Here is a 24,289-nt window from a genome sequence, read left to right as displayed (position 1 = left end):
TCAAGTGAGGGGTTAAGACAGGTAAGTTGATGATGGATTTTGTTTTGTTTTGGGGGTTGCCCATATACTCATGGACACCAAAACATCAGGGAAGTAGCACTGAAATCAACCCAGGGACACTTAGGAAACAGAAGCTCAGGAGGGTATAGAAATGTACCATTTTATTACAAAGAGTCTCACAAAAATGAAAATAGTATCTTAAAAAGGAAACTAGACTACCAACCTCCACCTGCAGAACTGGGGGAAGACAGGGCAGGCAGTGTGAGTTGCTTGGCTCATTTGAGGCCAGTGGGAAGGTGAGAACAGAACCGATCTAAACATGGCTGATGTTACCTTAGGAGCCAGAAAAGAACAGGGAATCCTTGAAGACCCAGCCACCCCTTCTAGAATGCTCAATAAGGGCATGTTTCCAAAACTACTAAGCAAGCACTTGGTGTTTCAGGATTTTGTCTTACAGCTGCATAAAAGTATCCCTTCTACCCAGACCTGGTACTCTTTATGGTTTGAAATTAAGACTGGGGAGGGGTGGGTAGCAAGGCAGCTCCTAGAAGAGTTCACCCAGCACAGCTGCCCTGGGCTCAGGGCCCTTGTTTCTTTGTTTCTGTCTAGCCCTGGGGATATTTATATTTAATAAGTTTTTATATAAATACAAAGAGAATTAGAAAATATAAAATCTGAGGGAGTAGAGGAGAAAGGTGGGCTACTAGGCAAGAAGCCAGAGCTGGAGAGACCTGTTCAGGCCAACTTGACCTCCTCCTTGACCCTGTGGAGAGAGCAGAGACTGGCATGAGGCAAAGTGTGGAAACAATGACTTCCACAGGACACCAGCTGCCCAGGTGACTGCTAGGGGCTGGGGCTTCCTAGCTCTGCCTAGAACTGCAGAGACAGACTGGTCCCTGAAAGAGGCCTTTGTAAGATGGACCAGCTGTCCCTGTGCCTTCCCTCTCAGAGTGGTGGGACAAAGGCACTGGTGCTCCAATGCTAGGGAGATGGTCAACACATAGCTCCTTCCTCACCCTTTGGCTTCTGGCTTCTCCTCCTTGGTTTTCTCCTCTTCTGAGACTTCTAGAACATAAGAAAGAGTACAGGGATGGCCAAGGGCAGCACCTCTGAAAAGACCATGAGGTCTTCACTTACCCTGAAACCCTTTCCCCAACACTACAGCTCACTGGACATACAAAAGAGAAACCCATCCCATCCCAGGTCCTCCCAGTGAGCCTTGTATTGAAAGGACAGGTTGGACCGGTTTCCCAGCCTGCCACAGCCAGAACCCGGTAGGCGGAGGCATCCCCCTGGGAAAGGGTGAAGTGCTGAGAAAAGGGGTTGGGTGGTATGTGAGAGCCACAGCTCACTCAGCCAATAGACGTGAGTTTCGTTGTTCTGTGGGACTGCCACTTCTGGGAGCCACGGAAAGGCCCAAATTGCTAAGGAAGAGCCCAACAGGAGCTGGCAGGGCCCGAGTTGGGGTGCCATACATAGATGCATCCTCCTCCAGGGCTCAAGACCCAAGTCCTGGTTCAACCCAAAGCTACCTTTCTTCTCTTCTGGATCTTTCTCTTTTTCATCCTCTGTTTTGACTCTCTTGGCTTTTTTGAAGTTGGCAGAGTTTTTGCGGCCACCCTCTCCTTCCTCATCCGAGTCAGAGAACTCTTCCTCACAGGCAATTCGTTTGTCCGAGGAACAGACTGGAAGGCAAGGGAAAGTATGGGAGAGAGTAGGAGGCCATTTACCTAATGGTCTATGCTTGCTGCTTTCCCTGAGTGTCCTCCAAGAAACACCCAGGGAAAGGGACCAAGAGAAAGAGAGGGAGGAAACTTGGACTCCCTAACCTGTTCCTACAGACACTGAAATTTAGGTTTCTCAACAGGCAGGTAGCCTGGGGCAGGGGGATGTAGAACAAGGAATGGTAGAGCTGCCTACTGCAGGGGAAGGGTCTGGGTCTTACTTGAGATGCGCTTGTCAGGGTCTTCTTCATCCTCATCGCCACTTTCCTCTGGGATGGCATCCTCAGGAATCGCCTGCATTTGGACCCCAGGAGCATGGGGCAGCATCCTCAGGTTCTCAAACAGTCGCTGTCTATAGTCAATGGGAGAGAGGGTGGCTGGGCACTGGTTAGGGGCAGACCAGAGCCTTCAGTGTTCAATCAAGGGGTGGCCAGAGGAATACTCACTTGATCTTCTCCAAGTACTCATTAGTGTTCTGGTTAGTCATATTGGAAGGACTGATGTGAAGCTTGAAATCTGGACCAAAGTATTCGAAGTAGTCATTGTATGGAAGCTCTGATTAGGGTAGGAGAGAAGAGAGTCAAGAACTGTGAGAAAAGCTTTGTAGATTTATCTGGTCCTGTTTACCGATCTATCAAACAAAGAAGAATGCCTCCGAGATAGGCTGAGACTTGGGTGTCTATGAGATTTTAACAACATTCTCCAGTGTCCATGACAGTATATATGTCACTAGGAGAAGGTGTAAGCGCTGGATTAAGACACTTAGGCAATGCTCAGTGCAAGTGCTCCCTTCACTCACGACCCCAGTTACTCTATATAATAGAGTAGATATTCCAAAGCTATAAATAACCACTGATAGTTTTGTCCAACCAAAAACAGGAGGGAGAGAGGACAGAGTCAAAAAGGACTAGGGAAAAACTGGTGGCTATGATCTGGCAATCACAATGACATAGTATCCCCATATATGACCAATGGGGAAGGGAGTGTGAACTTGAGGACACATGAACTCCAGGCCCTGGCCCAGCCCACTCCATCCCTATTACCATTAGGGATCTCCGTGTCCAGGGCCACAGCTGTTTCATATGTCCAGCACCGGGCAACATTACGAATGGTGTAACCACCTCCTCCCAGCATCAACATAGGCAGGTTGAAGCTCTTGACAAATTCCACACACTTGGCATGCCCTTTGATGGGAAAAGGGGTACGAGGTTATACGAGCAACCAGTAGGACCCTGCCCACCCATCCTGTGCTACCTGGTCTCACCTTTGATGGTCAGATTGAAGCAACCTAACCGATCCCCAGACAGGGAGTCTGAGCCACACTGTAAGACCACTGCACTAGGCTGGAACATCTCCATTACTTTGGACATGACCTAAAAGGACACAACCTGGTTACCACCAACCTCAAGAAAAGCTATGCAAGGTTTGGGGATGGAAAGGTTGGGTGCCGTACTTTTTTCTGTTCCTTATCACCCACACCTATCTTTCTATTCTCCCGCTGCAGTAGAGATAAGGGAGTAACAGGCTGGGGCTCTTGTTTCCTCACTTTGGATTTCTATTTTCCAATTTAAAAGGATCTCCAAGATCCTTCTAGCCCTAACAGTGCTGAACCTAGAATGGTCTCCCTATCAACTCCCTAAATTTTTCCCTTTTTCACTGCCCACGCTCCAGTGCCACTTCCTCTAAGCAGCCTTCCTGATCCTTAGCTGCACCTACTCTACTCATTCAGTCCTATAGACGTGGAGCCTTATATTATGAGCAGGCACTTTGTATATCTTATTCTCACAACTAGATTCTAACGTTACTGAGGATAGAGACCGTAACTCACACTTCTGTTGCGCTTACTATTAATACTAGGCACTCAGCAGGCACTTATACTGGCCTACATGCCACTACATATTGCCACCTCTGCACTTCTGCTGGTACTGTTCCTTCTGCTGAATGCTACCCCTGTGGCCCCCACCTCTTGCACATGGGTACTTCCTCATTTTTCAAAGTCCAGCTCAAATGTCACCACCTCTGTGAAATCATCCCCGACTACCCTCTCCCTAGCACAGGCAGCAGTTTGTCTCTCACTCCTCTGTTCATCCCTCAAAAACACAGGAACCAGGCCAGCCTGCCCACAAAACATGCCAGACAGCCTTTCCAGAGCCTGTGGATGGGCTGACTGGTGAAGGGCTTTCCCAGATAAGTCCAGTCTGCAAAGACTGAAGTATGTAAGTCCCTACTTCTTCACATGTGCAGACATTAACGTAAGGCAACAAGAAACATTAAAAACCAAGGACACATACCACCACCCAAAAGAACAAAACAGTCTTCCAGTGGCTGGCCCCAAAGAAATGGAGATATAAAAACAGTACTGACCACACACTGTTGGGTTTGTGCATGCCTTCCCTACCATAGACTGTGAGGGCAAAGATCGTGTCTTAGATATTCTTGTATCCAGCAGAAGGCCTGAATATAGAAGGCATCAACACAGGTTTGGATGATTTTTGTTCCTTAACTGACCACACAACAGTCCAGGGTTGAAATACCTCTCATATCCAGCTAGCCTTACTGGGGGGAGATGCTTGAGATATAGAGGGGGTGCTATATTCCCCATCCCCTAGACTAACCCATTTGTAGCCCAAGGAGTGGATAAAGCCACTTACCGGTTTGAAAATGGCCTCATAGGACTCGTCATCAATCCCATCTCGGAGCGGGTAGTTAACAGCATAATATTTGCCTTTGCCAGCCCCAATATCCTAATTAAGAGGGACATTAAAGTAAAACTGAAAGATGAAGCCAGGAGGAAGTTCAAGGATGGGGGCTGGAGGGTTAAGGAAAGAGGCAGTGGTTCTAAGAGAGACAAGCTGGGCCCTGAGGTGGGCCAGGACAAGGGTACCTTGTTAGTACCATTCCCTGCACTGGAAAATCTAGCTGACATCACTGGACCCACCACCAAACATATACTCAGCCTGAGAGCTGTTTATGGGGTCTGAGATTGAATATACCACCCCACAGCACAATATTTCTACCGTTGGATTGGGTTAGAGCTGGCAAGCAGCTGGATGACAGAAATAACACCCATCTCCAACAGCCCTTTCCTCTCTAGCGAGCTTTACTCTCACTCCTCTACCCCCATTCTCTCCTCTCTAGAGAGGTATGGAGGGAAGCAGAGAGAAAAGCAAATTTCTTCCAACTAACTTCAAAATAGTAAATACTGATTTATTCTAATGCTTCCCATAGCAAACAACTGAATTATTGCTACTTTTCACCCTAGGGCTACCAGCATGGCAAATTAGCTGATTTCACTGTATTCATGTTAACAGAAGCAGATGGAACAGCTCAACGAAGTAGCTTCCAAGGATTCTTATCCTGAGGTTGATGGATGGGCTTCAGTAAGGGGACATATCTATTAAGTATCCTATTATCAGCTGCAAAATCTGAGGAGAGAGTCCCTAATTTTAAGTCATAAGACCAAAGGGGAAGGTGACCTAAAAATGTTATATTAATAAGACCTTTGAGGTGTGGTGCACACCTGGGGGAAGGACATGCTTGAAGCTCTGACTCGGGTGGGGCAAAAGCAATATATATATATAACCTAAATATTTGTACCCCCATAATATGCTGAAATAAAAAAAAATCATATATTGCCTATTTTTCTTTTAAATAAATCTAATTTCAATAAAATTAACAAAGTGATATATATATATATATATAAAAATAAAGAACCCTTGAGATGGTCCTTAAGAGCCCCAATTCCTAGCCCCAAACTCAAGCCTTATGGGGGCGTAAGAACAGAGTAATGCAACCCAGCTGTGGGCAGGAGGGCAGTCTAATGAGTCAGGAGACCCTAATCCTTCTCCGACCCTTTAAGTCCCATCATTTCTTTTCTCCAGAATAGAAAAGGGAAGTGATCATGGCAGGTGCTCCAGACCGGGCTGTGGAGTTCTGAACAGCAGAAGAGGCAGGAAGCGGGTTTTAGTGGCATGGGATAGGAGAATTAGAGCTAGCAGCTGAGGGTGAGCTGGTTGGCCCCTAGAGGGATTTCTCACCCGTAGGTCCCCAGTTCCTGGGAAGTACTCTCCATATTTATGAAAGGACACAGTCATGACCCGGTCTGTGGTATAGAAGGCCTCTTCCACGCCATCGCCATGGTGAATATCAATGTCAATATACAGCACCCTCTGGTGATACCTAGGATCAGAAGGGGGTCAGGGGTCTGGGGGATCTTTGGGGATGGGACGCGCCAAGCGCGCCAGGTCCCAGCTTACCGGGCTGGCTGCCTCCCTCAGGTATCTCTAAGCACCAGAGACGTGGAAACTGGCTGAAGGAAGGTGGAAGAGCGGCCGGTTGTCTCCAGAGGCCTGACCAAGCCGACCAAGTCCGATCTTCCTACTCTACAGCCAGGGTCAACTCCGGCCACACAGGGACCACTCTGGAGGCAGGATCTGAGCAGCGCCTGCCCCTGATCTTGCCGTGGGCTCAGATCAAACCAAGACCCCGTCAAGGAGAGGATGGCCAGAGACACTCACCGAACACATCCTAGCCAGCACACCGCTCGGAAAAGCAAACTAGGGAGGCAAGCCCAGGGGTAAAGGGAAGTGGGAACCTGGCCTAAGGTGCTCCTCCAAGAGACAAGGCCAGGCAGGCATACTTTAGCAGTTCCAGGATGGCCAAGACGATATCATTGACGTAACAGAAGCCAGATGCCTCAGACTTCTTTGCATGGTGCAGGCCACCAGCCCAATTCACAGCGATGTCCGTCTGCTGCTTATTAAGTTTCACAGCACTTGCTGGGCGTGGGAAGAGAGGACATAAGCCTGTTACTAAGCCGCTCTCCTCTTTTCCCAAGAAGCCCAGGGAACCAAGTGAGAGGTAGGACCTGCCTATTCAACAGCTGTATTGTACAATTCACAAGCCAGTCTGCTCCCTCCCACCCTATTCCAACAGGGAATAAACATGATACTGCCAACTCTTAAAAACCATTTTCTAAACTGAGGATGGTAACCCATTAGTAGGCCTTAAAATTGATTTAGTGGAATTCTATTTAAATGAAATAGAGCAGAATAAAAATACCAGAGTAAACTGCACTTTTGTAAAGCTCTGGTTTCAGAATGAGCGGATGTATGTGTGCCCACACACATATATCCTGGATTGCGTGTGTAAGTTTATTTCTTATTGCGGTTCATATTCAAAAAATTTTGAGGCTGGGCGTGGTGGCTCACGCCTGTAATCCTAGCACTCTGGGAGGCCAAGGCCGGCGGATTGCTAGAGGTCAGGAGTTCGAAACCAGCCTGAGCAAGAGCGAGACCCCGTCTCTACTATAAATAGAAAGAAATTAATTGGCCAACTAATATATAGAGGAAAAAATTTGCAGGGCATGGTGGCACATGCCTGTAGTCCCAGCTACTTGGGAGGCTGAGGCAGTAGGATCGCTTGAGCCCAGGAGTTTGAGGTTGCTGTAAGCTAGGCTGACGCCACGGCACTCACTCTAGCCTGGACAATAAAGGGAGACTCTGTCTCAAAAACAAACAAACAAACAAAAAAATTTTGAAAAAATACCAAAGATAATGCTCGTTCAAATTACAAATAGGTCCAAGAAGAAGTGAGAGAGAAATACACACGCATTTGTGCAAGCACATTTGTGGCAGTGTTAATTTTAACAGCAATCAAAGCACAGAACAATCCGAATGATCCAACGAGAGAGGGCAGATTATATCAACTGATGTAGGTCCGAACATGGACTGATCATACAGCCACTGGAAACCATGCTGTAGAATACTACATGGACGTTTTAAAGATCTAAGTAAAAAATGCAGGCACAAAACTATGATATATATATATATATATATATATATATATATATATATATATATACACATATACACACACATATATATATATAAATATATATATATAATGCGACACATTTTTGTAAAATGTAAAATGTCCAAATATATACACACAGAAGAAAGAATGGATATACTAACACCAAAATGGCAACAATGGTTATGGATGGACAATGTGTATGTGGGTGATTTTGGTTTTCTCTGTGTACTTGTTTTCTGTGATTCTATTGGTGGGGGTGAATACAGTGATCATAGGAAAATAAATATTTGTTAAGAAAGGGTTTAGATTTCACCTTAGTCTGTACCAAAAAAAAAAAAAAAAAAAAGAAAGGGTTTAGAGTAATCCTAGAGTTAACCTGGAATTACAAATGGATGTGGGAGGTACGTGGGGAGTATTTTTGACCTCTAAAGGCAATTACCATACTCTTTCATAAGACACAAATGATGACACTTCCATTTTTATAGCACTTTGCAGTTCACAATTGCTTTTACAGACAGCATCTCAACAACCTCATAAGGTCTGTAGGGAATTTCTTGGTAGGAGAGGACAGTCAAGGATACCTGTCAGTACCATGTCAGAGACTGAACCTGGGCTAAGACTAAACCAGAAGGACTTTTTTTTTGAGACAGAGTCTCACTTTGTTGCCCAGGGTAGAGTGAGTGCCGTGGCGTCAGCCTAGCTCACAGCAACCTCAAACTCCTGGGCTCAAGCAATCCTGCTGCCTCAGCCTCCCAAGTAGCTGGGACTACAGGCATGCGCCACCATGCCCAGCTAATTTTTTTCTATATATATTAGTTAGCCCATTAATTTCTTTCTTTCTTTTTTTTTTTTTTTTTTGAGACAGAGTCTTGCTTTGATGCTCAGGCTAAAGCGAGTGCCATGGCATCAGCCTACCTCACAGCAACCTCAAACTCCTGGGCTCAAACAATCCTTCTGCCTCAGCCTCCCGAGTAGCTGGGACTACAGGCATACGCCACCATGCCCGGCTAATTTTTTCTATATATATTAGTTGGCCAATTCATTTCTTTCCAGTTTGGTAGAGACAGGGTCTTGCTCTTGCTCAGGCTGGTTTCGAACTCCTGACCTTGAGCAATCCGCCTGCCTGGGCCTCCCAGAATGCTAGGATTACAGGGGTGAGCCACCGCACCAAGAAGGACATTCTAGAGACCTAAGGTAAAAACCCACAAGAACTTTCCACATGGTTACAGATCCGCCTATTAAGACAATGGCCTAAACAGCAGACCTCAATAGAACAGCCCAGCCCAGCCCTGGGGAGGGGATGTATATTCCTTACCCACAGAGCCACCAGTAGACAACTGACAGAATTCAAACAGGCCATCAAATACTGGACAGTCCTCACCAACGTTGACTTGAAAGAAATAAGCAACATGTTAGTTTCCATAATTTCTTTTAGTTTAGATATTTATGAGCTAATAGAAAAAGCACAGAATTTAAATTCAGAAGGCATGGGTCCTAGTCCAGACTCTAGTACTTACTGGCTATGTGAATGTATCAAGCTGTTTTTAACTTGTTTGAACTTTAGCCCATTATGTATAACAAGCAATAATGATATCCACCTCACCCAACTCGTCAGAAAATTAACAAAAAACTAACATGGGAAAAAAGTTAGCAACTTGGAAAATGCAGGTTCATTCCTTGAGGAAGAAATATTTATCCTCTTCTTGCAGCCTGAGTTTGTTCCTGGACCTCACTCTAACTGACAAACAAGGATGAAGAACAGAGACCTGTATAACTGTCATTCAGTGAGCACTTGCAATGTGCAGAGAACTGTGTTAAATGCTTTAAATTCTGAGATCGCTTATCCTCACACAACCTTCTCAGGTAGGATCTTATAAATGGTATAATAGCTCAGAGAGGTGAAATGCAAGTAAATGGCAACAGTGGTATTCAGGCCTCAAGCTTTGGTTTGTTTGTCCTAAAAGCCTGTGAAAATATACCCTGGCCTTTTCTCACATCCTACCATATATACGACCTCATTTGATCCTCACAATAACCCTGGACAAGACAGATGTCAACAACACCGTTCAGAGGAACTAACAGATACAGAGAAGTTAAGTGACTTGCCCAAGGTTATATAACCAGGCAGTGGCAGAACCAGAATCAGAGTCCAGGTGTCTTGACTCCCACAGTCCAGTGCTCTTTTTACTACACCCACAGTGACAACTGGAGTAAAGTTATTTAAGGCCTAAAGGGGTAAAAGTATAAACTAGTACATAATGTGGAAACACATGCAAACAGTAATGCAAATGAAACGAAAGACAGGAAGGAAAACACACCTGGAGGTTGTAGACTCACAGAGCTAGAGGGGAAGCTCATGGTCTCTTCTAACAGAAAAGGAAACTGCTGGGACATCAATGATGTACAGGAAGTTAGAGGCAGGAGTGAGGCTAGATACTTACTCTCTTGCCCCAGCGTTCCCACTATACCCATTGTTACCAGCAAGAGTTCCCAAAGTAAAGTGAGGAGGAGGAGCCCTGGGATGAGGACAGTAGTAAAACTCAGCTTGGCTTGTGGTAGTAAAATCTCAAGACAGTGCTCACAAGGCACAGTGGCTCATGCCTGTAATCTTAGTGCTCTGGGAGGCAGAGGCAGGATGATCACTTGAATCCAGGAGTTTGAGACTAGCCTGGGTACCACAGCAAGACCCCTCCCCATGATCTACAAAAAATAAAAGCAATTAGTCAGGCATAGTGGCATGTGCCTGTAGTCCCAGCTACTTGGGAAGCTGAGATGGGAGAACCACTTGAGCCCAGGAGTTTGAGGTTGCAGTGAGTGATTGTACCACTATACTACAGCCTGGGTGACAGAGACCTTGTCTCTGAAAAAAAAAAAAAAGGAAAAGGAAACACAGCTGAAGCTCAAGATTACCAACAACTATGGTACCGCCCTAAACTGAGGGTGCCCAAGCCCTGGTGCTCTAAGGAAATGTAATTGCATAAGGGAGTGAGTAGTGGGTGACTCTTTCCCTCACTTCCTGGGTAAACACTGGGAGGTTGTGTAAATAAGAACTTTGGTCCCTGGGCCAGGCTATTTATCCACTGGCAACTAATTTTCCCCTATGGCTGCTTCCTTTTGTAGTGGGTTTGGCCTGCCTGGGTTTCCAACCTTTGTTTATACTGCTTTGGGATGTGGAGCCCCCATGGGAGGGAATGGGTGTTTTAGATATGAGAAAAAATATTTTCCTTCAGCCCCCAAACCAACAGGTGGCTCAAATGGTCAGCCCGTTTATTCCCAGCTCAGTAAGCAGTGTGATCAGAGATGGAAAGGGGGGAAGTAGGAGGAGCTAATCTGTGAGGTAGGGAAGACATTTGTGTGAGTTTTCCCTCTTTTCACTTTTAAATACTTTTCTCATTCTTAGGCTGGCTTTAGACTAAAGGGGAACAATACCGGGTGAGAGGTGTCGGAGTAGAGGCAGGCAGAGAAGGCAGTAAAATGCATACTGAAGAAATGCAAGGGATTAAACAGTGATTAAACAGTGCTTATATCTCAGTGGTGGCGGTAATGGGATGGGGGCTGGAGGGCAGTGGGAGAGAAAGGGTATGTGATCAAAGAGAGGTGCCCCCCGGGACTTCAACTGTATTGATAATGTTTTCTTTCTTAGGCTGGGTAGTGGGCACAGGGATGTTCATTACATTATTTTTAACATACTTTTTGTGTCCATAATATTTTATATGCACCTTATATTTTTAAAACTCCAGAATCAGAGGACTAGAGTTCCATTCTCCACTCTACCACCACCACCTTGCTGTGTGACTCTGGGAAAGTCATCTCACCTCCCTGGGTCTCAATTAGTATGTCTGTAAAATGGATGAGAATGTCTCTTCCTTTCCTTCCCCTTCCCCTCCCCTCCCCTTCCCCTTCCCCTTCCCCTTCCCCTTCCCCTTCCCCTTCCCTTCCCCTTCCCTTCCCTTCCCTTCCCTTCCCTTCCCTTCCCTTCCCTTCCCTTCCCTTCCCTTCCCTTCCCTTCCCTTTCCTTTCTCTCCTTCCTTCCTTCCTTCCTTCCTTCCTTCCTTCCTTCCTTCCTTCCTTCCTTCCTTCCTTCCTTCCTTCCTTCCTTCTTTCTTTCTTTCTTTCTTTCTTTCTTTCTTTCTTTCTTTCTTTCTTTCTTTCTTTCTTTTTTTTTTTTTTTTTTTTTTAGAGATAGGGTCTCACTATGTTGCCCAGACTGGCACTAAACTCCTGGATTCAAGTAATCCTCCTGCCTCCTGAGTAGCTGGGACTATAGGCACCCAGACCTAATACACCTAATTTTTCTATTTCTTTTTTTTTTTTTTTGAGACAGAGTCTCACTCTATTTCGTGGGCTAGAGTGCTGTTGTGTCAGCCTAGCTCACAGCAACCTCAAACTCCTGGGCTCAAGCGATCCTCCTGCCTCAGCCTCCTGAGTAGCTGGGACTACAGGCATGCGCCACCATGCCCGGCTAATTTCTTCTAGATATATTAGTTAGCCAATGAATATCTTTCTATTTATAATAGAGATGGGGTCTCGCTCTTGCTGAGGCTGGTTTCGAACTCCTGACCTCAAGCAATCCGCCCACCTCGGCCTCCCAGAGTGCTAGGATTACAGGTGTGAGCCACCTCGCCCGGCCAATTTCTTTCTATTTTTAATAGAGATGGGGGGTCTCACTCTTGCTCAGGCTGGTTTTGAACTCCTGACCTTGATCGATCCGCCCACCTCGGCCTCCCAGAGTGCTAGGATTACAGGCGTGAGCCACTGTGCCCGGCCTATACCTAATATTTCAATATAGAACTTTAGAATGCTAGATTCAGAAAAATTGGAGTGCCAAAGCAGAACCTGAGGGCAGAACCTGCTCCAGAGGGCCTCATATTTTGTCTGCTTTGACAGATTTGTAAATAAAAAAATAATAAGTCATAATAGCAAAAGCTCCTAGTCATTGAGGGTAGGTATTTTGAATATATTATCTCACTTATTCCTCCATCCCAGACTATGAAATGAGCACTACTGTCTTCCCCTTAAAGAAGGCAAGTAACACTCAGAGAGCTGGCAGACTTACTCAAGAACACACTGTTAAGTGGTAGAGCTGAGGATTCCAAGTAAGATGTAAAAGCTCATTTCCTTGCTTTACTACCAACCTGCTTCTCTAGTGAGAGCCTGCTCTACTGAGAGTAGAGCTGATCCTTGGCCTAAATGGGTTATGGAAACCCCTAAAGCCATCTACAGCAAAGGAATGAGTTTGCCTCACCTTGGAGGGAAATAAGACCCTGCCAATTCAGAAAGCAAACACCCCACTCAAAGGGGGCGGCAGCTCCTGGAGTTGTGGGTAGTAAAGAAGCTTCATGCTTCAAGGAAGATCTCTATGTTTCTGTCATCATTACCACTGTACAGTTATTGGAACTAATAAATAACTTTCTTCCTTGGGAATAAGACTACCTTGTGGTTAGCAGTAATGAACAAGTGGCACAGATTTCCTGATATTGCAATATAAGCTGTCATAAGCTAATGAAAACTTCTTTTGGAAAATACTGTTATACTCTTTTATTGTATGGGGTCTTCGGTGCTAAGGTAATTTCTCAAATAACACAAGGAAGAAGTCAGGTGTGATAGTTTTGTCCTAAATTTGAACAAATGTTTTCCCCACAGCTAAAATAACTCCCACAATTCCTACAAACTTTTTTTTTTTTTTTTTGAGACTCAGTCTCGCTTTGTCACCCAGGCTAAAGCACGGTGGCATCATCATAGCTCACAGCAACCTCAAACTCCTGGGCTCCGGTGATCCTCCTGCCTCAGCCTTCCGAGTAGCTGGGACTGCAGGTGTGCACCACAATTTTTCTATTTTTAGTAGAGATGGGGTCTCCCTCTAGTTGAGGCAAGTCACGAACTCCTGACCTCAAGCGATCCTCCCACCTTGGCCTCCTAGAGTAGTAGAATTACAGACGTGAGCCAACTTGCCTGGCCCAATTCCTGCAAAATGAGTGTGGCTTCTGAGAGGGGACTTGTTCTGCAGTTTCAAGTCCCAAGGGGTAGGGGCAGAATCACCTCATCTCAAAGATTGCATCATCTAGAGTCTGTCCTGAGTAGCTTCTAAATTCTCAGTTAATACCCACAAAGTATAGTTATAGTTGAACAGAAATCAGAGATCACATGGCCCAGTCCATTTTACAAAAAAAAAAAAAAAAAAAAAAAATCTGAGGGAAAATGACTTACCCAGTCAGTTAAGAGCTAGAGCTGGGCCCTGTGTCTATTGTCTCTCCCTCCCAGGTCAGTGTTTTTTCCATTACAATAATTACAGTACTCTTGGGACAGTGTTGTGAACCTAACTGGAAAAAGTCCAACCTCTATAATTTACAATCAGGAAACAAGGAAACCCAGACTTAAGAAAAAAGAAGCACTTTGGCACCCTTGGGAGAGAGGGGAAATCGGTGTCAGTTGAATGGGAGGCGCAAGGAAGGCAGAATAGGCCTCTACAATGGAAAGGGAGACCCAGCTGGGGGATTGAGAGAGTGGAGGAAACAGAACAGACTTACATCTCTGCATCTGCTTGCTGTATTCGGACATGTTATCTGGACGGATGGAGCGCAAGAATTTAATGTAGTCATCACTGTGGTACTTGGTCATCTCCTCAGCATTGGCTTTGTGAGGGCGCTAGAGGGCAGAAGGGAGAAAGGGCAAGTTATTCTCGACTCCTGCCAGTCTTTAATCAGTTTGAACACATTTTCTGCCTAGCACTGAGCCAGGTGCTATAAAGATAAAAAGAAATAACAGATTAGATTTAGGCCAAGAAACTTACTATCTAATTAGGAAAACAAGATTATCAAAGGAGAATGGATATCAGAACACCTAGAATGCAGCTCAAGCTCTGTTGCTTAGGCAAGTTATTAATGTTATTAATATGATCTCTAGCCTCAATTTCCTCATTTACTAAATAAGGAAAATTTAGTAGGGACATCTACCTCACAGAGAAATTATAAGAACTGAATGAGAATGTTAAATCTCTTTGTAAATTGTAAAGAACTTTCTGAATTATGTTTTATCATTAAATAAAACAATATATAATTAAGGGACAAATGGCTCCAAGATTTCAAGAAAAAAGAAAATTATCCAGGCATTGTGACCCATGCCTTGTAGTCTTAGCTACTCAGGAGGCTGAGGCAAGAGGATCACTTGAGCCCAGGAGTTTGAGGTTACAGTGAGCTATGATCACATCCCTGAACTCCAGTCTGGGTGACAGAGTGAGACTCTATTAAAAAAAAAAAAGAAAAAAATAACTACTGACAACTGACAACTGAAATAGATGGGAAATCCTTCATAAATCATCACACCAACAATTCTGATCACATCCTCCTAACTAAAACTTCTTTCACATGATAATTTCCTGGTCATGATTACTCCTTCCCTTTTTTTTAAGAATTCTCTTCTCTTCTCTTCCTCCTATCCCTTAAAGGTAGGTCCTTTAAAGATGATCCTCTTCCTCTCTAATTACCAATACAGTAAGTCCTCACTTAACATGGTCCGTAGGTTCTTGGAAATTGTGACTTCAAGTGAAACGATGTAGATGCGGCATGAAAGTGCTCAGTAAGCTTGCCATATTTGTTACTATTTTTTGAACTGTGTGGTAGTAGGAGGTGCTCCTTGAAATTTTCACTTGGCAAACATTTATTTTTTTATTTAACCCACCACTACTACCATCTCCGCTGCTCACTGATTTACCAAAAATTGGGCAAATAATGATTTTAGGTTAATTGGCATGTCTAAATTGTCCCAGTCTGACTGAGTACGGGTGTGTGTGTGCTGCCTTGTACCCTAAGGTGCTGGAACAGACTTTGGCCACCCTTGAAAAATGAATGAACGAATCCAAATTATTGTCAAATAAAAATTAACCTAACACGCACATCTTTGGGATGTAGGAAGAAACCGAGTACCAGGAGAAAACCTATACAAAGAAAGAATGCACAACCTCCACACAGACAATAGCCAGCTGGGAATCAATTTTTACAAAGACTCAAATCATTTCTAACATTAAACATTGAAATAAACATGAGCTATACATAAATTTAAGAAATATTTTGGCCGGGCGCGGTGGCTCACGCCTGTAATCCTAGCACTCTGGGAGGCCAAGGCAGACAGATTGCTCGAGGTCAGGAGTTCGAAACCAGCCTAAGCAAGAGCGAGACCCCATCTCTACTATAAATACAAAGAAATTTATTGGCCAACTAATATATATAGACAAAATTAGCTGGGCATGGTGGCGCATGCCTGTAGTCCCAGCTACTTAGGAGGCTGAGGCAGGAGGATTGCTTGAGCCCAGGAGTTTGAGGTTGCTATGAGCTAAGCTGATGCCATGGCACTCTAGCCTGGACAACAGAGTGAAACTCTGTCTTAATAAAAAAAAAAGAAATATTTTAAAAACAAGTGAAATCATTTTTTTCTCATCAATGTTATGAAACATTAAACAAAGCGATGTTATTCGAGGATGTGCTGTACGTTTATAGTTTTAAAGCATTTTGAATACACAGCTAACTTTTATTGTTTCCTCTGTGCCAGTCACTGTTTCAGGCACTTTAAATGCTATCTCCCATGATCCTCACAACTGCCTTCAAAAATTCGTACTTGTTATCCTCATTTGGTAGTGAGGAAACTACAAAGAGAGGTTAAGTCACTTGCCCAGGGTTACACAGCTGGTAAGCTGGAATAAGAACCTAGAGGTCTAGCTCAGGTACTATTTGACAGACTGAAAGACAGAGAATGTTTTATATCAAAAACACACAGCGTGCAGTGGTGCACACCTGTAGTCTCAGCTACTTAGGAGGCTGAGGCAGGAGGATCGCTTGAGCCCAGGAGCTCAAAAAAAACAAAAACAAAACAAAAAAAACGTAGTGAAAGAAGCAAGACTTGGAACCAAATACCAAGTTGTTTTTACTATACTAATTCCTTTACACTCTTGGCAATCTCTCTGGTTTGGCTATACCTTCTAGACAGATGACTGCTCAAACTCTCAGTCTTGATCTTGGTTCTGAGCTCTAGGTTTACAATTCCAATAGCTACCCAGCCAGTTCCACCCTCGAACCCTAGAGGCACTTCAAATTCAACTGGACACAATAATTTGTTATTGGGAGCCCAGAAGCATATAAATTTAACTTAGCTTCTAGAACATCTTTTTCACTATTTCTGTTAATGATACCAACATTCACTCAGGCTGAAAACATTAAGTGTCATTTTAAACTCTGTCCCTTTTCACTTTCATTGCCAGTCCCTCTCATCATACCTCCATAATCTTGATTGCATCCACTACCCTATTTCTCCCAAAGGAGAGAAGAATGTGCCATCCCAAAATATGCCTGATTGGTATATTGATTATCTAGAGTTGAAAACCTTGGAGAAATTATGGTTTCAGAAAGGGCAAGCTGGCCGGGCATGGAGACTGGCACCTGTAATCATAGCACTTTGGGAGGCTGAAGTGGGAGGATCGCTTGAGGCCAGGAGCTTGAGACCAGCTTGACCTAGACTGCCCCTCTCTACAAAAAATAGAAAAATTAGCTGAGCATGGTGGCATGCACCTGTAGTCCCAGCTACTTGGGAGACTGAGGCAGGAGGATCACTTGAGTCCAGGAGTTTAAAACCGGTTGCAGTGAGCTATGATGATGCCACTTCACTCAAGCCCTAGAGACAGAGTAAGACCCTGTCTCAAAAATAAAAAAGAAAGGGCAAGCTGACCTGTCTCTTCCTGACTGCAGCAAGCCACAAAGATTCCTCTGAGAAGGGTATCCTCACCATATAAGGGTGAGAAAATAGCCTTATCACCAGAAACTTGTAATTGGAGGCTGTAAAGAATCTGAATAAACATACTTAACTAAGTAACTCTTATCTTCTACCTGTTTTACACCCCTCACCCATCTCCTACTTCTCTAGAAAATTTACTGCCCCTAGCCAGATTTTCTTTGTCCTGTCATTTCTTCTCAAATTTATCATTCTTTGTCTAAAAAATATAAAAGCATCTAGCTTTGGCCACTTCCTCAGACTTCACTCTCTTATGAAGATCCCCAGGTACCTGTAAAACAAACAAAATTTGCATACTTTTCTCTTGTTAATCTGCCTGGTGTCAATTTGGTTTCTAGATCCAGCAGTAGAGCCCACTGAGAGCTAAAAGGGAAGTCGGAGGTATCTCTGGCTCCCCTACACCTCTAGGTTCCTCCTTCCCAGGTTTCCTGTTCTCACCACCATCCACATAGTTGCCCAAGACAGAAGCCAGAGTATCATCTTTGATTCCTCTCTCTCCTCATCCACTACACCCAACTTCTCTTGAAACCACCACCAATGCATCTGTCAAATCTGTCCCCTTCCATCCCCAGGCCACCACCTTTTTGGCTTGGATTGTGGCAACAATCTTCTTCTTCTTTTTTTTAAAATTATTACATTTAATTAAAATTCTTTTTCTTTTTTCTTTTTTTTATAAAGAAGTGGAAGTGGAGTGTGGCAACAATCTTCTAATTGGTAATCCAGCCTCAACCTTAACATTATGAATTTATGCTCAGTCCTAAACGCAGAGTTATCTCTCTTAAAATGCAAGCTGAATCATGCCAGTCCCCTCTAAAAACACTTCATAGGATACTCACAATATCAAGTTTAAACTCTTTAAGCTGGCTTGGAATAATCTGATCCCTGCTTACCTTTTTAGCATCCCCCTAAATATTGTATGCTCTAACCCAGGGAACACCAAATTCAAAACTTACAAGGGTCAGGCAGTTTAGCTAACTCAGTGCTTAAAATAAACAAATAAACAAAATACCAGTGAGCAGAGGTCAGCCTTTATTTACATAGCTCTGGCTGATTACTGCCATGAGGGAATTTGGGCCCAATTGCCAGATCCTTGCCAGTCAAATTTCACTTTTTCAAAGGTTAGCCATTAACATAAAGTTCTTAAAATACTTTGTGGGTTAAACAAAACATGTCTGAGGGGCTAAATTTACTTCATGCACCCTTACCCATCTGCCAAGCACGGTTTTACTTGAAATTCCCTAAGGGCAATCTCTCTCTCACCTTTAGGCCTTTGCATATGCTGTGACCTAGGATACTGCTCTCTTCCAACCCTCTACTCAACTTTTAGGTTGCAACTGATAAGTCAGGATGGGTATGGTGGCACACGCTGGTAGTCCCCACTAATAGGGAGGACGAGATAGGAGGATCACTTGAGCTCAGGAGTTTGAGGTGCACTGCGCCATAATCACGCCTGTGAATAGCCACTGCACTCCAGTCTGGGTGACATAGCAAGACCCTGTCTCTTAAAAAAAAAAAAAAGAAGAAAGAAAAGAAAGAAAAGAAAAGAAAAGAAAGAAAAGAAAAGAAAAGAAAAGAAAAGAAAAGAAAAGAAAAGAAAAGAAAAGAAAAGAAAAGAAAAAAGAAAGTCAATTACGCTGGAAAGCTGTCTTTGACCCCTCAGAGTCTCAGTTAAGTAACTCTGATGTAGTCCCCTGGTAACCCTGTACTTCCCTCACCAGAACACTCAACAAACTGCATAGAAATTGCTCATTTAGTTGGTCTACTATGGGACTAACCAGAGCAGGTTAGTCTGTATTCTAAGCAACAAACAGGTGCTTGGCATGTAGCAGCTGCTTGGTAAGTATCTGTTGACCTAATAAATTAACACTCACTTGGATTATTTTTGGCCGCCTAATTGGTCCCATTTACATACATCCCTATCATCTTCTATCTTCCACATTGGTATCACAAAAATCTTAAAATTAATGCCCTGCTCTCAAACATTCAATGACTCCCTATTTACAAAAGAAAAGACTCTAAACTCTCTGATATAGCAATCAAGGAACTTCACAAGGTTCTTCTCCCAATCTATTCCCCCCAGCTCTCTTTCATAAATATTATACTCCAGACAAACAATATAAGTCTTCCTCAACAAGACTTATAGAGCTTCTCGACACAGTATCTGTGATCATGTTCTTCCTACCACTTGAAATTCATCCTTTATCTCAAATCTCTGAAGGACACAGCCCACCTCAAATGCCAGCTATTTTACAAAGTAAAAGCAAATCTTGGTGTGGGTTGGCTCACGCCTGTAATCCTAGCACTCTGGGACGCTGAGGCGGGAGGATCGCTCAAGGTCAGAAGTTTGAGACCAGTCTGAGCAAGAGCGAGACCCTGTCTCTCCTAAAAGTAGAAAGAAATTAATTGGCCAACTAAAAATATATAGAAAAATTAGCCTTTCCTCAGCTGCCGCCAAGGTGCTTGGTTCTTCCGAGGAAGCTAAGGCCACGCTGGGGTGAGGCCCTCACTTCATCCGGCAACTAGCACCGTGCCCGGCAGCGCCAGCCCCATACTCGCCGCGCCATGGCCTCCGTCTCCGAGCTCGCCTGCATCTACTTGGCCCTCATTCTGCAGACGATGAGGTGACCCCCACGGAGGATAAGATCAATGCCCTCATAAAAGCAGCTGGTGTAAATGCTGAACTTTCTGGCCTGGCTTGTTTGCAAAGGCCCTGGCCAATGTCAACATCGGGAGCCTCATCTGCAATGTAGGGGCTGGTGGACCTGCTCCCGCAGCTGGTGCTGCACCAGCAGGAGGTCCTGCCCCCTCCACTGCCGCTGCCCCAGCTGAGGAAAAGAAAGTGGAGGCAAAGAAAGAAGAATCTGAGGAGTCTGATGATGACATGGGCTTTGGTCTTTTTGACTAAATCTCTTTTGTAACATGTTCAATAAAAAGTAGAACTCGCAAAAAAAAAAAAAAAGAAAAAGAAAAAATTAGCCGGGCATGGTGGCACATGCTTGTAGTCCCAGCTACTCGGGAGGCTGAGGCAGAAGGATTGCTTGAGCCCAGGAGTTTGAGGTTGCTGTGAGCTAGGCTGACGCCATGGCACTCACTCTAGCCCAGGCAACAGAGTGAGACTCTGTCTCAAAAAAAAAAAAAAAGCAAATCTTCTAAGAACCCATCTTCATCCCAGGACTCAAAGTTACAAAGAATATAGTAGTCCTCCCCTTATGCTTGGTTTCCATTTCCACAGTTGAAGTTACCCTGAAGCCAACTGTGGTCTGAAAATATTAAATGGAAAATTCCAGAAATAAACAAGAGCTATTCTGAATAACATGATGAAATTTTGAGCCATCCAGCTTTGTCCTACCTGGGACATGAACCATCCCTTTGTCCAGTGCACTCACGCTTTTGTAAACTATCCACAGGTTCACTTAGATCTCTTAGATTGCCTGTCAAGGTATCACAGTGTTCATGTTCAAGGAACCCTTATTTTACTTAATAATGGCCTCATAGTGAAAGATTAGCAATGCTGGCAATTTCAATATGCCAAAGAGCAGCTGTAAAGTGCTTCCTTTAAGTGAAAAGATAAAAGTTCTCAACTTAATACAGAAAGAAAAAAAATCATACCCTGAAGTAGCTAAAATCTATGATAAGAATGAATCTTCTATATGTGAAACTATAAACAATATATTGTTATAAATTTTCTATTGTATTATTAGTTATTTTTGTTAATCTCTTATTGTACCTAATTTATCAATTAAACTTTATCAGAGGTATGTATGTATAGGAAAAAACAATATATATAGGGTATAATACTATCCATGGTTTCAAGTATCCACTGGGGGGTGCCTAGAACATATCCCCCTTGGATGAGGGGGACTACTGCATAACCTCACAGTCAAAAATCAGAAAACATACAGGAAACAAAGCATTAGGAGTGAGAGCCCACAGAAACAACAAATAGCAGAATCAGATCTACAGAGACCTTGAATATATGTTTAAATACAAAAGAACTAGGCCAGGTGCGGAGGCTCATGACGGTAATCCTAGTACTCTGGGAGGCTGAGGTGGGATGATCGTTTGAGCTCAGGAAGTTTGAGACCAGCCTGAGCAAGAGTGAGATCCTATCTCTACTAAAAATACAAAAATTATCCGGGCCTCGGGGTATGCGCCTGTAGTCCCAGCTACTCAGGCAGGAAGGTTGCTTGAGCTCAGGAGTTTTAGGTTGCTGTGAGCTAGGCTGATGCCATGGCAGTCTACTCAGGGCAATGGAGTGAGACTCTGTCTCAAAAAAAAAAAAAAGGAAACTGAACCATCCTCCTCACTTCCCTCCTTAAGAAAAAAAAGAGGCTGAGGAGAGAGGATTGCTTGAGCCCAGGAGTTCAAGACCAGCCTAGGCAACACAGCAAGATCTCTTAGGGAAAAAAAAATAAAAACTAGCACTCAGATCAGTAGGGAAAGAATAGACTTTTCAATAATCAGCTGTGATAATATGGGGAAAAAATTTCAGTAGATTTCTACTTCAAACTATACCAAAAAAAAAAAAAAATCAACTCTACATAAAGACCCATCTGTGAAAGACAAATCTATAAAGCTTTTAAAAGATAACACAGGTAAATACCTTCAAAGTTGAGAAAGATTTAAGACACAAAAAACACTTAAAGGAAACAATAAATATACTGTATAAAAATTAAGAACTCTGTTCATGGCTGGGTGTGGTGGCTCACGCCTGTAATCCTAGCTCTGTGGGAGGCCGAGGCGGGCGGAATGTTTGAGCTCAGGAGTTTGAGACCAACCTGAGCAAGAGCAAGACCCCGTCTCTACTATAAATAGAAAGAAAGTAATTGGCCAACTGATATATAGAGAAAAAATTAGCTGGGCATGGTGGCACATGCCTGTAGTCCCAGCTACTCGGGAGGCTGAGGCAGTAGGATCACTTGAGCCCAGGAGTTTGAGGTTGCTGTGAGCTAGGCTGACGCCATGGCACTCACTCTAGCCTGGACAACAAAGTGAGACTCTGTCTCAAAAAAAAAAACCAAAAAACAAAAAAACCCCAAAAAAACTCTGTTCATTAAGGATACATTATAAGCCGGGCACAATGGTTCACACCTGTAATCCTAGCAACTCTGGGAGGCCAAGGCAGGAGGATGGTTTGAGCTCAGGAGTTAGAGACCAGCCTGAGCAAGAGCAAGACACCATCTATACTAAAAACAGAAAGAAATTAGCTGGACAACTAAAAATATACAGAAAAAATTAGCCGGGCATGGTGGCACATGCCTGTAGTCCTAGCTACTTGGGAGGCTGAGGCGGGAGGATCGCTTGAGCCCAGGAGTTTGAGGTTGCTGAGAGCTAGACTGACACCATGGCACTTTAGCCCGGACAACAGAGCGAGACTGTCTCAAAAAAAAAAAAAAGATATGTTACAGTTAAAACACAAAACCAGAACAAAAGATATTTACAGCAATATAATGACACTGGTTTATCTATATCAGAATACCAGAAAATATAAAAGAACTACTACAGGTAGAAATTGGAAGAAAAAGCCAAACAACCCAAGAGGCAAATGGGCAAAAGAAATGAAAAGACACTTCTTCACAGTAGAGGAGATATAAATAGATTATATATAAGAAGACATGTTTAATTTCATTGATCATTAGCAAAATGCAAATCAAAATCATAATCAGATATTGTTTTATACCTATTAATTGGCAATTTTTTTTTAGAAATGGGGTCTCGCTGTGTTGCCCAGGCTAGTTCAAACCCTAGGCTCAAGGGATCCTCCTGCCTCAGCCTCCCAAATAGCTGGGACTACAGATACACACCACAGCACCCAGCTCTTGAATGGCAAAATTTTATTATTTTAAATTGTTTAAAATTTTTATTATTTTTATAAAAGCCAGTCAAATTTAACAATGGGGGCTGTATACCAACTTTAGTGACACTAATGTTAATAAGTTCTGATAACCCACTACTATTGGACCAGCCTTGATTGGAAAAATTTTAAAAGTCTAATTGCAAGTATAGGAGAGGATGTGACTCACAGCATTTTATGCTGCCAGTGGGAGTATAAATTGAACCACACTGAAAAGTAACTTGGCATTAATATTCATATACCCTACAATCCAGCAATTCCACTCCCAGCGATACATCCAAAAGAAATTCTTATACATAAAAGAAAAAAGAAATTCTTACACATATGCACTGAGATATGCATAAAAATGTTCATTGTAACACTGTTTCCAATATTAAAAAACTGGATACAAATTAGGATCATAGAAGAATGGATAAACTGCAGTATACTGACATGATAGAATATTATTCAGCAGAGAAAAATGAAAGAACTATAGCTATATGCAACAAGGTGGATAGATTTACTATTATTGTATGATAAAAACAAGTCTCAGAAGACTACACATAGTATATTACCTTTTCTGTAAAGTTCAAAAACAAATGAATACACATAGATAAACTTTTTTTAAAGCATCGGAATGATAAAAAGAAAATTTAGAAGAGTGATTGGGTTGTAAGAATATAAATGTTCCTGCATTATTAAAATATTTAAATAAATAAAATTTTCTTTTCTTTTTTTTTTGAGACAGAGTTTTGCTCTGTTGCCCAGGCTAGAGTGCCGTGGTGTCAGCCCAGCTCATAGCAACCTCAAACTCCTGGGCTCAAGCAATCCTTCTGCCTCAGCCTCCAGAGTAGCTGGGACTACCAGCATGCACCACCATGCCCGGCTAATTTTTTCTATATATTTTTAGTTGGCCAATTAATCTCTTTCTATATTTTTTAGTAGAGACGGGGTCTCACTCTTGCTCAGGCTGGTTTCGAACTCCTGACCTTGAGCGATCCGCCCGCCTCGGCCTCCCAGAGTGCTAGGATTACAGGCATGAGCCATCGCCTGTCTACTCAATATTTAATAAAAACATTTTTTAAAAAGTACAGAAGGCAATGAATAAAAAGCCCGGAAACTACTTACCCCGACGTGTTAT

At 43.4% G+C, this 24,289-nt stretch overlaps 1 protein-coding gene and 1 pseudogene across 1 annotated transcript in view; one reads left to right on the top strand and one right to left on the bottom strand.

The window, feature by feature from the left end:
• Positions 1–144: 144 nt before the first annotated feature.
• Positions 145–24,289, bottom strand: part of HDAC1 (histone deacetylase 1) — a 33,499-nt gene continuing 9,354 nt past the window's right edge. Inside the window, exons 3-14 of the mRNA XM_012765405.3 lie at positions 14,066–14,183; positions 8,854–8,928; positions 6,364–6,502; positions 5,762–5,903; positions 4,376–4,468; positions 2,989–3,097; positions 2,768–2,908; positions 2,171–2,279; positions 1,946–2,076; positions 1,533–1,685; positions 1,017–1,065; positions 145–763 (exon numbers count right to left, since the gene is read on the bottom strand). Coding sequence (XP_012620859.1) covers positions 736–763; positions 1,017–1,065; positions 1,533–1,685; positions 1,946–2,076; positions 2,171–2,279; positions 2,768–2,908; positions 2,989–3,097; positions 4,376–4,468; positions 5,762–5,903; positions 6,364–6,502; positions 8,854–8,928; positions 14,066–14,183 — 1,287 coding nt within the window. The 3' untranslated portion in view covers positions 145–735. The remainder of the gene's footprint in view (positions 764–1,016; positions 1,066–1,532; positions 1,686–1,945; positions 2,077–2,170; positions 2,280–2,767; positions 2,909–2,988; positions 3,098–4,375; positions 4,469–5,761; positions 5,904–6,363; positions 6,503–8,853; positions 8,929–14,065; positions 14,184–24,289) is intronic.
• Positions 19,878–20,248, top strand: LOC142863086 (large ribosomal subunit protein P1 pseudogene; annotated as a pseudogene).

Source organism: Microcebus murinus, chromosome 2, assembly GCF_040939455.1.
Source record: "Microcebus murinus isolate Inina chromosome 2, M.murinus_Inina_mat1.0, whole genome shotgun sequence".
In the NCBI taxonomy this organism is placed as follows: domain Eukaryota; kingdom Metazoa; phylum Chordata; class Mammalia; order Primates; family Cheirogaleidae; genus Microcebus; species Microcebus murinus.
Note: the sequence above shows the minus strand (reverse complement) of the source record. Positions and strands in the feature narration are given on the sequence as shown.